Source organism: Bison bison, unplaced genomic scaffold (assembly GCF_000754665.1).
Source record: "Bison bison bison isolate TAMUID 2011002044 unplaced genomic scaffold, Bison_UMD1.0 scf7180017864485, whole genome shotgun sequence".
Lineage (NCBI taxonomy): Eukaryota > Metazoa > Chordata > Mammalia > Artiodactyla > Bovidae > Bison > Bison bison.
Genome location: NW_011495045.1, coordinates 605,866 through 618,095, shown reverse-complemented (window position 1 = coordinate 618,095; position 12,230 = coordinate 605,866). Strand labels below are relative to the sequence as shown.

Sequence of the window (12,230 nt, the reverse complement as noted above, 5' to 3'; positions counted from 1 at the left end):
CTCAAAAAATATAGTCTATTGAAAATAAAGTTTAAAAACAGATGAGATAAATAACAAATCATAAAATCATAGAACTAGATCCAATCATATCAATAATCAAATTAAGTATTTGTGGAAGTAAGAGTCCAATAAAAGGCAAGCGTTGTCAGATGGAGAGAATAAACTATGATATGTTCACACCATAGAAAACATTCAGCAATGAAAATAAAACAACTCTAGTATATACAATAATATAGATGAATTTCAAATTTTGAGGGAGAAAGTTGGACCCATCAGGTTATATACAGTATAACTGCATTTAGATGAAGTTTAAAAGAAGGAAAAACCCAAAAGGGATGGCAATACATACATATAAAATGCACATTCAGGTGGTAAAACTATATAGTAAACTAAAACAGATTCTACCATCCAAATGATGACTTCAAAGGAGTGGGCATGAAGGGAGCGCTTCTGAGATGCTGATAATATTTTCTTCCTTGACCTGAGTGGTGTAAATAATTTATATTTCATTTTTGCTACATTTCTTATATCTCTATTAAACTTCACAACTTAAATGATTAAAAACAAAACAAAAATAAAACAAATGATTAAACACATTAATCCATTAAAAATCCACAGCAAGTTAATAGCATTTTAAGATGGATCTTCACATTTGTGTGGCACATTCATGCATGTTAATTCATTTCATATTTAAAGAGAGGTAGGGACACAAGTTGGAGAAGGCAATGGCATCCCACTCCAGTACTCTTGCCTGGAAAATCCCATGGATGGAGGAGCCTGGTAGGCTGCAGTCCATGGGGTCGCAAAGAGTCAGACACGACTGAGTGACTTCACTTTCACTTTTCACTTTCATGCATTGGAGAAGGAAATGGCAGCCCACTCCAGTGTTCTTGCCTGGAGAATCCCAGGGATGGGGGAGCCTGGTGGGCTGCCGTCTATGGGGTCGCACAGAGTCGGACACAACTGAAGCAACTTAACAGCAGCAGGAACACAAGTACAAGTTAGGCCCTAAAAGCCAGGAAATTAGTTATGTGTAAATGTAACTCCAAGTCTAGTTATTTCATAAGACTATTTTAATAGCTTTCTTTGAACTGGCTAGTACTCTAAATTACATTTACTATCTTTATTCTAAATCATGAAAAAAGATTCAGATTGTTGTTAATCTGTGTGAGAGTCTTTGGTTTATTTAAGAATGGCTCTATTCTGTTTTGGTATGCTCTTAAATAGGGTCAGAACATTTGCACAGCAGAGTTGCATTATTTTGATTGTCATTCTCTTGGTGTTTTCAAGCTCCTGGGTTCATTCTAGGTTCAGAATTCAAATAATTTCTCTGATAGTTGTGCATATTCAGTCGCTAAGTTGTGTCCAACTCTTAGCCCACCAGGCTTCTTTGTGCATGGGATTTCCCAGGCAAGAATACTGGAGTGGGTTGCCATTTACTTCTCCAGGGGATCTTCTCAACCCATGGATCAAATTTGCATCTCCTGCATTTGCAGGCAGATTCTTTACCACTGAGCTACCTGCCAAGTTGCAATTAGGTGGTTTCTCTTCAGTGAGGTGAAGAGTTTGGCTAGTAAGTGAAGACTGTTTTCTCCAGCATGTAGGAAGCTAGCCACCCTGCCTGACACCTTGAAAGAAGGAAACTCTTTGAGAATGGCCATCTGTGGGTGTGTGCATCTGTGGCAGCAGCAGCTTTGGCTACTGTGGGAAACTCCTCAAGAAGCATTTGGGGTGGGAGGGCTGGCAATTCGCCTGGGACCTGTATCCGCATTGATGTCTTAATTTTGGGGAGTTGCTATAACAATACTATGGAATGAGTGGCTTAAACAGGAAACTTTTGTTTTTCACAGCTCTGAAAGTCGAAAAGTCAAGATCAAGGTGCAACATTAGTGTCTGGTGAGGACTGTCTTCTAAGTAGATGGCCATCTTTTCACTGTACCCTCAAAAAGCAGAGAAAGGTAGAGGGTATGGAGAGAGAGAGAGAGAAAGGAAGCTCTCTCTTGTCTTTTTTTTTATAAGGGCTCTAGTCCTATTTATGAGTTTTACCACCAAAGGTGATAAACGATCCCACTTCCTAATACCATCACCTTGAGGGTTAGGATTTCAGCATAGGAATTTGGGAGGACACAAATATCCAGTCCATAACAACTTTCCACTTTCTCTATACTAACTCCTGTTTGTGCCTCTGGGTAATAACAAAACATGCAGTCCTTTGTTAGAGGTGGGTACAGTGTCAAGTTATATTGACAAAGTAAATTGAAGGAAAGCAAAGGACGTGTTTGATTTACTTCTAAACTATTAACAGTTGAGACTAAACTATGTAAGGTTTCAGTGAAGAATGACCAGATCAATATTTTTCAGAGCAAGAAGCAAGGCAGTAGATTTAGACTATGAGTTCCATGAGATCAATAGCACCATATTCTTTTCCATTTGATCCCCAGAGTTGGCAAATCCCTGATACAAAAATAAGTTCTCAATAAATGCTTGCTGAATAAAATTAATGGGGACACTGGCTACAAGGACAAATTTTATAGCTTAATTTTCTGTTAGAGTAAGCTCACAGCCAAAAACCAAACAGATAAAAGCCAACCATAATTAGACATAATTAGTACCATAATTACTACCAATGTGTTTAATTGGTACTTTGGAGCTTCCCAAGCACTTTGATGAATGATAGTTTGTTTATTTGATTTTTATTCTTACAGTAATCTTCTGAAAGGGAGCTGCCATTATTACTTTTCTGTTACAGATGGTAAGCCAAGTTTGAGAGGGTAAGTCATTAGCCTGAGGAGGCTAGCAGCACATAAACTGGAATATGCGTCTTCTGCCTGCAGATTTTTCCTAGTGTACCCTGCAGAAATAGTAAAAACTTAACCAAAAGTGGATTACAAAACTCCTGGTATCATACCACTTCAGGCTGTTGATGTTCCTATTTCTCAGTAATTGCTACACGATTTACACAGAAGAGCTAATACATCTAGAATATAACTGTATGGGTGTGATATGAGATTTGGCAAAAAAATAACTCAAAATCTCTCTCTGGGCTTCTGGAACAAACCAGCTGTTCTTCTTTCTCCCAGCAGAAGGACCTACATGCAAGCTCAGCCTCCCTGAGGACTGGAGATTTCCTTCCTTACGGTAACATTCCATAGACCCCAAAGTCTGCAGGGATAGAGCAGCTAGCAGCCAGATCCAGACTGCCTGGCCACAATATGCACCTATCAGTTCATTTCCTCTGCCGAGGTGTGTTTCGGTTTGCCCCCAAAGAGAAGAGGAAGAGGAGTGCAGGAGCTCTTCACCTGGACCCAGACTGACAGTGTGTCTGGCACAGCACACAGGCCCTGGTAGCCTTGGGACAATGGGAATCATTTATACCTTTTTTTCTCTTACTAATACTTGCTTTGAAATTTCCCTAGGAAAGCCGATTCCAAACTCATGTCTTGGGATGCTGTGGAATTCACTCAAGCTCTTGTATGGTGGGCAGTGATCTACCATGAAAGGGTTCCCCTCATCCCCAACCTTGTCTTGATTCACCTTGCATGACAGAGGGGGTTTAACTGTTGTTTTACAAATTTAATCTCAGCTTTCCCTTCTCTTTGCCACACTTTTCTGGTGGCCATCAACTTTCCTCTATAGTCTCTTTTGCAAGACAGGCCACAATGCTAGGTACATAATAGATAAAATAATAGAAAGGGACTAAGTCAACATTTTATTTTTTGCAACCCTACCCCCTGTGAAGTATCCCAGGGTTGTTAACAGATGACATCACACATGTTCAGGTGCCTATGAGTAGTAGCATTCTGGCGGCTATGTCAGGTCATGGGACATAAGAATCTTTGAAGTAAAAGGATTGTTTTATTTACAAAGAATTCACATCTTTGAAGTTCTATAAAGCTCTTTTTTCTACAGATATGCCTTATAGCTACTAACCTGAATATACTGCAGTCAGGCCCTGCAAGGGCACTTTGCTGAGGTTTTCCACTGCGGGGCCAGAAGGAGGTATGCAGGCTTCTATTGCTCTTGGAGGAGGCAAGGATCTGGAGATAGAGCTCACAATCCTGTTGGAATTGTTCTTTCTGTATCAAGGAAGAAATTCTGGCCAAAAATATGGCAAGTTCTGAGGGATAGTATGGTTAAGTATGAATTCATCCCACGGACATCTGAGCAAGAGATGTTATTTATGTATAGTGTATTATAACTTGGGAGGGGTATATAATCTACGTGTTTATAATCTACCCTTGACAGTAGAAAATAATTCCAACTAGGTAGCCAGCATAATGATTAAGTCGGCGCTTAAGGCTCTGGGTTCAAGATCTTGTTATGCTGTATCTATCATCTATGTATCTATGATCTATCTATTGTCTTTTGACAATAGGTAGATCACATCACCACTGTGTGATGCTACTTATTTGTTTATTCATTTATTACCTTTTGACTATCTTCACACATTTGGCCCAGCCCATACATCATGCCTCTGGCAACTACCTATCTGTTCTTTGTATCTAAAAGTTGCTTTAAAAAATAGATTTCACATATAAGTGAGATCATATGGTATTTGTTTTTCTTTGTCTGACTTAAGATCCATCTATGTTGTTACAAATGAAAGGATTTCCCTCTTCACCATGGCTGAATAATATTCCATTGTGTATATAAATATATCATGTTTTCTTTACCTATCCATCCATCGAAGGACAGTTAGGTTAATCTCATGATGTGGCTATTATAAATAATGCTGCAATGAACCTGGAAGTGCATGTATCTTTTTGAATTAAGTGTTTTCATTTCCTTTGGATATATATCCAAAAGTGGAATTTCTGGATCCTAGGGTAGTTCTATTTTTAGGACCCTCTGTACTGTTTCTGAGTTGACTCATTGGAAAAGACTCTGATGCTGGGAGGGATTGGGGGCAGGAGGAAAAGGGGACAACAGAGGATGAGATGGCTGGATGGCATCACTGACTCGATGGATGTGAGTTTGAGTGAACTCTGGGAGCTGGTGATGGACAGGGAGGCCTGGTGTGCTGCAATTCATGGGTTCGCAAAGAGTCAGACACGACTGAGCGACTGAACTGAACTATACTGTTTCCCACAGTGGTTATACCAATTTACATTCCCATCAGTAGCACACAAGGGATTCCTTTTTCTTCATATCCTTACCAACACTTGCTATTTCTTTCCTTTTTGATAATAACCATTCCAACAGGTGTGAGGTAATACTTCCTTGTGACTTTCTTTCTCTTGAGACTTCTGGCAATATTTTTAAATTCTCTAATCTTGTTTGTCTAGAAAAACAAGCATGCAAATAATCTCAATTTGCATGTTGTTGAGGAGATGAAATAATGTAAGGGAAGGACTAGCAGTCCTGGCATCTGGCAGCAACCCTCACTAAATGTTAATTCTTGAAACAGAATCCATACCAGAATCTCTTTCATCTTCTAGGACTTGATATTATACTTTGTCCTGCTTTTTTGCCATTTTGTTTCTGGATTAGAGCAGTCACTTTTGTCAGGCTCCCTGAAAAGTCAGAGGCATTGCGTTGATGAAGCGTGTGTCACTATGCCTCAGTTTCCTGGATGTGGCTCTGGGCTTGGCTGGCACTTTTCCTTTCTGCCTCTTTTTTCTTCCCTCCACCTCCCATTCCCTAGCTCTACATTCCACCAATCCTGGAGGAGGTTCCCTCCTCATTCCTGTTCAGTATAATCTGGCCCTCTGTGTTTATGGATCAGGATAGTTTGTCACCATGAAGTTTGGTTGCTGGACTTTGTTTCCCCATTGCTGACCTGCTATAAGCCCACCTTTCAGTTCAGACCAAGCCCTTATCTCTGATGTGTCTTAAGATTTGGGGGTAGTATATTAGATATCAAAATGTCTATGTCCCTATGACGTATTTTTCCTGCCAGAGGTTAGAAAGTGAAATTAGTTTGCATTTGTCTGCTTGGATGAGTAGGATGATTCCTACTTATGTCTGTCTCTTTGTCTCTCACCTAATATCTCAGTTTCCTCAAATTGTCCCAGTTCACCCTACTGTCCTAAAGAAATTAACAACATCCTCTTTTTCTCTCAGAAGTACCTGGTTTGGAAGATGTATCTTTCAGACCTTTTTTTCAGGTCTAGTATATATTTAAGCTTCAATTCAAAGAGTAACGATGGTGGGTCACCAAGCAAAAAATATTTTTTTTCACTACAATAACAAGAAGTGTGAGAAGGAAAATCAGATTGAAGTCACAATTTTCAGAAATGGTGCTTCAAAAAGTTTTCTTTCTTGGGCAAATTGTTTTTTATCATAGCAAGTAGTGTTTTGAAAAACCTGGTAAGGGCATGCTACCTAATTTACATTTTAAGTGGTTGACCCTTGTTCAATGAAGTAACTATAAGCAAGCTAAAAATATTCAAGGGAAAAACACATAGCAAGATCCCACTTTAAAATATGCCTTTGAAAGTTTCTCCCCTTTTTTTTTCACACCTCACTTCATATGACAGGATAGAATACATCTTTCACAAAGAGGTGTGAACAAGAAATCTAATAATAATCAGAACTAGAAGGAGTTGGCAGAGTCTGTTCATCCTAAAATTGTGTAGTCGTGTTAAGAAACAACAGAGAGAAATCCAAGGAGCTGGGAGGGAAAGCTCCTAGCTTTGTTACCATCAACCATCTCTGCCTGATTTGATAGACAGAGTGCCTGATGAACTATGAATGGAGGTTCGTGACACTGTATAGGAGGCAGTGATCAAGACCATCCCCAGGAAAAAGAAATGTAAAAAGGCAAAACTATTGTTTGTGGAGGCCTTACAAATAGCTGAGAAAAGAAGAGAAGCTAAAGGCAAAGGAGAAAAGGAAAGATATATACATCTGAATGCAGAGTTCCAAAGAACAGCAAGGAGAGATAAGAAAGCCTTCCTCAGTGATCAGTGCAAAGAAATAGGAGGAAAACAATAGAATGGGAAAGACTAGAGATCTCTTCAAGAAAATTAGAGGTACAAAGAGAACATTTCATGCAAAGATGGGCACAATAAAGGACAGAAATGGTATGGACCTAACAGAAACAAGATATTAAGCAGAGGTGGCAAGAATACACAGAAGAACTATACAAAAAAGATCTTAATGACCCAGATAACCACGATGGTGTAATCACTCACCTAGAGCCAGACAACCTGGAGTGTGAAATCAAGTGGGCCTTAAGAAGCATCACTACGAACGAAGCTAGTGGAAGTGATAGAATACCAGTTGAGCTCTTTCAAATCCTAAAAGATGATGCTGTAAAAGTGCTGCACTCAATATGCCAGCAAATTTGGAAAACTCAGCAGTGGCCACAGGACTGGAAAAGATCAGTTTTCATTCCAATCCCAAAGAAAGGCAATGCCAAAGAGTGTTCAAACTACTACACAATTGCTCTCATCTCACATGCTAGCAAAGAAATGCTCAAAATTCTCCAAGCTAAGCTTCAACAGTGAACCATGAATTTCCAGATGTTCAAGCTGGACTTAGAAAAGGCAGAGGAACCAGAGATCAAATTGCCAACATCTGTTGGATCACTGAAAAAGTAAGAGAGTTCCAGAAAAACATTTACTTCTGCTTTATTGACTACACCAAAGCCTTTGACTGTGTAGATCACAACAAACTGTGGAAAAGTATTCAAGAGATGAGAATACCAGACCACCTTATCTTCCTTCTGAGAAATCTGTATTCAGGTCAAGAAGCAACAGTTAGAACTGGACATGGAACAACAGACTGGTTCCAAATAGGGAAAGGAGTACGTTGAGGCTGTATATTGTCACCCTGCTTATTTAACTTATATGCAGAGTACATCACGTGAAATGCCAGGTTGGATGAAGCACAAGCTGGAATAAAAATTGCTGGAAGAAGTGTCAATAACCTCAGATATGCAGATGATACCAACCCTATGGCAGAAAGCAAAGAGGAACTAAAGAACCTCTTGATGAAAGTGAAAGAGGGGAGTGAAAAAGTTGGCTTAAAACTCAACATTCAGAAAACTAAGATCATGGGATCTGGTTTCATCACTTCATGGCCAATAGATGGGGAAACAATGGAAACAGTGACAGACTTAATTTTCTTGGGCTCCAAAATCACTGCAGATGGTGACTGCAGCCATGAAATTAAAAGATGCGTGCTCCTTGGAAGAAAAGTTATGACCAACCTAGACAGTATATTCAAAAGCAAAGACAAAGGTCTGTCTAGTCAAAGCTATGGTTTTTCCAGTAGTCATATATGGATTTGAGAGTTGAACTATAAAGAAAACTGAGCACCAAAGAATTGATGCTTCTGAACTGTGGTGTTGGAGAAGACTCTTGAGAGTCCTTTGGACTGCAAGGAGATCAAAGCAGTCAATCCTAAAGGAAATCAGTCCTGAATATTCATTGGAAGGACTGATGCTGAAGCTGAAACTCCAATAATTTGGCTACCTGATACAAGAACTAACTCATTGGAAAAGGCCCCTGATGCAGGGAATGATTGAAGGCAGGAGGAGAAGGGCATGACAGAGGATGAGCTGATTGGACGGCATCACTGATTTGATGGACAGAAGTTTCAGCAAGCTCTGGGAGTTGGTGATAGACAGGGAAGCCTGCTGCTACTGCTAAGTCACTTCAGTCATGTCCGACTCTGTGCCACAGATGGCAGCCCACCAGGCTCCCCCGTCCCTGGGATTCTCCAGGCAAGAACACTGGAGTGGGTTGCCATTTCCTTCTCCAATGCATGAAAGTGAAAGTGAAGTCGCTCAGTTGTATCTGACTCTTAGCGATCCCATGGACTGCCGCCTACCAGGCTCCTCCATCCATGGGATTTTCCAGGCAAGAATACTAGAGTAGGCTGCCATTTCCTTCTCCAACAGGGAAGCCTGGCATGCTGCAAGCTTGCAAAGAATTACACACGATTGATCGACTGAACTGAACTGATCTCTGCCTTACAGAAGAGACATGAGCTGGTTAAATACGATACGTTATCAAACCATATTAGTGGCACATGACTATACTGGATAGGAAGAGACAATGCATATATGTGGCTTACAAAGGCGTGAAATAGAATAACACCTTCATATATAACAGTGTCAGCTGTGGTGGAAACTCAGGGCTCCCAAAACAGGTCATTTACCAGGTTTACAAATTCTCACTTATTCTGAAGAGGAATATATATTCCTGTCACTATTCATGCATTAAATCAACTCCTTCCTTTCCCCATTCTAAGAAAAGGCACAAAGGTATGTAAGATGCAGTGCAAAATCCTGCCACCTGGCACACAGCTGAAAGGGAAAGGACAGCAAAATCCTAGAGGAGCTGGAATGGACTGGAAACAACAGGCACCTTAATATCTTCTATATCAGCTAACAGTAGAGAAATTAGGCTTTAAAGGAAGTTGCAAAGAAAAAGCTGGATCTTATTCATTCATTAAAGCAACATCAGGCCTCAAGGTTAGTTAAATAAAAGCAATCTCTCAGACATAACACACTGTAATTCATACCTGGTTACTCATGATTTATATTTAGCTCCAGGTTGTCAGTCTTTGACATTCTACCCACCCGCATATTTGCATATTCAGAAGGTGTACAAACACAAAAATATTAAAATGAAATCCACTATACATTATAGTAGAATGACATGTAATTTATTCATAACTGAGTTAGGCAGTACTCAAAATTCACTTAAATAAGCAAATGATTACACAAACGTCTAATAATACTAAAATTGATAGTCAGAAGGTATAAAATACCATGGGGATGAAATGCCATGGTAAATACTATTCAACAGACTATAATCATAACTCTGAACTGAATCATGGTTTTTAAAATGACTTTAAGCAGTTTCAAAATGATTTGATTTTGTTCCCCTGCCAAGCAATTTACTTCTTCCATTGATAAAAGACAGGGCCATTAGTTTCATAAGTCAGGTTCTTCTCTTGCAACACATTTTCTTGCAAAAAAATTTTTTAATATTACTTTTTGACATAGACAACAAACCAGCCAGCACTCAGTGCCCCAAGCAAAGATGCTTGGATCACAACAGGGCCTGGGTTTAACTCTGAGTTCAGTAAGAGGCAGGCAGTGAAAAAGCTTTTGCAGCATTTGCAGTATGCATACTTCTTTTCTGAGGCTGAAGCATCATAAACATATTTAGGCATCCAAGCCAGTAAAATTATGAGAATAAAATAATATGATGTCCAGATGACAATGCCACAATTACAACTGGGGGTAAATTACAATATAATTCTGTAGTACTTCAGACAAAAACAACACCTACCTAAATTTGCTTCTTGTAAGCCTTGTTACATTTTCATGAAGTGCAGGGGTGTTTGTAATAATGATTTATCTTATCATGTGTCTGTTTGTATCAGTTTAAAGTCTTATACTTTATTGGAATGAGGTCCAAGCATGAACCTGGTCTGAAGAGCTAGCAGCTGTCGTCACAAAACATATCAATAAATTAAAAGGCTTTCACAGAACAAAATTCAGCTAAATCTTTTACATATAAAATACAGCTAGAGAAATACAATTCTTCAATGCTAAATTATGAGTGAGAGGAAGACAATTTAAAAAAATAGAAAACTCTCTCCATACTGGGTGTCAAGGCAAGATGTAACACTGCATGATGCCACAATATGAGCAGTCACTGGAGGACAGATACTCCAGACATGGTGGTATCTGGGGATCTGTTAATTATGACCAAGATATGAAAACACTGTAACAAAAGGCATGCATACAATCACTGAGTGCATTCAGTGCATGAGCCAGGACCTAAGCAGAGATCTAACATAATAATGAGGCAGTGTTCCGGGCTATCCATTGAAACAAGTGTGGGTGACTACATGTTGATTAAACCTTCTGAGGCAGCAAAGTGCGGGCACAATGCCATGTCTGGATTCTGCAGCTGTTTTATGATCCTCTTGCGGAATTTCTCTCGCACACGATTAAATTCCATTATGTCCATAGGGTCCTCTTCAATCCAAAACTTATGAAACTCGTGCATCAGATAACCTGTTAGACATAAGATAAGTGACAAGAATGCAAGAGGAAAAAAAAAATCCTTAATCTTATTCAAAATCACCCTGAATGCTGAAAGAGATGTCAAACCAAGTATCAGCAACTATAGAGTGCAAATGCAATAAATACTAGTGTTAAAAATTATTCTTTAAAACTAGTGCAAGTAGAAGCTACCAATCTACAAGATTTTTGCACTTGGTCCCAGAATTATTCTCACTCTTCTAGAGCTGCTGCTAAGTCGCTTCAGTCGTGTTGGACTCTGTGTGACCCCATAAGACAGCAGCCCACCAGGTTCCTCTGTCCCTTGGATTCCCAGGCAAGAATACTGGAAAAAATCAATTCTGCCATTTCTAGAATATGAATAACATCTGGAACATATTCTGAAAGGTAGACAGTAACTACTTCATTCTTCCCCTCCTAGTTAAATTAACATAATGGTCTGATTTTTCAAAAGTACTCCACTCAGCCTTTTTTCTCTTGAAATTTGATTTGAATCAAGTTTTAAATTACCCTGACAAGTCAAGCAATTGCATTTTGACTATTATGAGACAATGAAAACTATAAATCAACTCTGAACAATACAGACTGGTCATTAAACTACATGAAATTGTTAATAAGACACTTTTGCTTTGAACCATAATTTCATATTAAAATCTTTTTGTCTCAAAAATGTTGTCTAGATCGGGGACATTTTGGAATAAATGCTAAGTATTTTATATGAGAACCTACTTACTGTATTCTGCTTCCCAACTGTGACCTCCTTCTACCACATTTAACACTGAAAGGTGAATCAGTTCAGTTCAGTTACTCAGTAGTGTCCAACTCACTGCAACCCCACGGACTGCAGTACACCAGACTTCCCTGTCCATCACCAACTCCTGGAGCTTGCTCAAACTCATGTCCATTGAGTCAGTGATGCCATCCAACCAGCTCATCCTCTGTCATCCCCTTTTCCTCCTGCCTTCAATCTTTCCCAGCATCAGGGTCTTTTCCAATCAGTCAGTTCTTCACATCAGGTGGCCAAAGTATTGGAGTTTTAGCTTCGGCATCAGTCCTTCCACTGAATATTCAGGACTGATTTCCTTTAGAACTGACTGGTTTGATCTCCTTGCAGTCCAAGGGACTCTCAAGAGTCTTCTCCAACACCACAGTTCAGAAGCATCAATTCTTCGGCGCTCAGCTTTCTTTATGGTCCAACTCTCACATCTATACATGACTGTGGAAAAACCAGAGCTTTGAC

General features: G+C 39.5%; 1 protein-coding gene across 3 annotated transcripts in view; it reads right to left on the bottom strand.

The window, feature by feature from the left end:
- Window positions 1-9,475: 9,475 nt before the first annotated feature.
- ELMOD1 (ELMO/CED-12 domain containing 1) overlaps window positions 9,476-12,230 on the bottom strand; it is an 86,590-nt gene continuing 83,835 nt past the window's right edge. For all 3 annotated transcript variants that reach the window (XM_010862825.1, XM_010862826.1, XM_010862824.1), the window contains one exon: window positions 9,476-10,984. In XM_010862825.1, coding sequence (XP_010861127.1) covers window positions 10,812-10,984 — 173 coding nt within the window. In that variant the 3' untranslated portion in view covers window positions 9,476-10,811. The remainder of the gene's footprint in view (window positions 10,985-12,230) is intronic.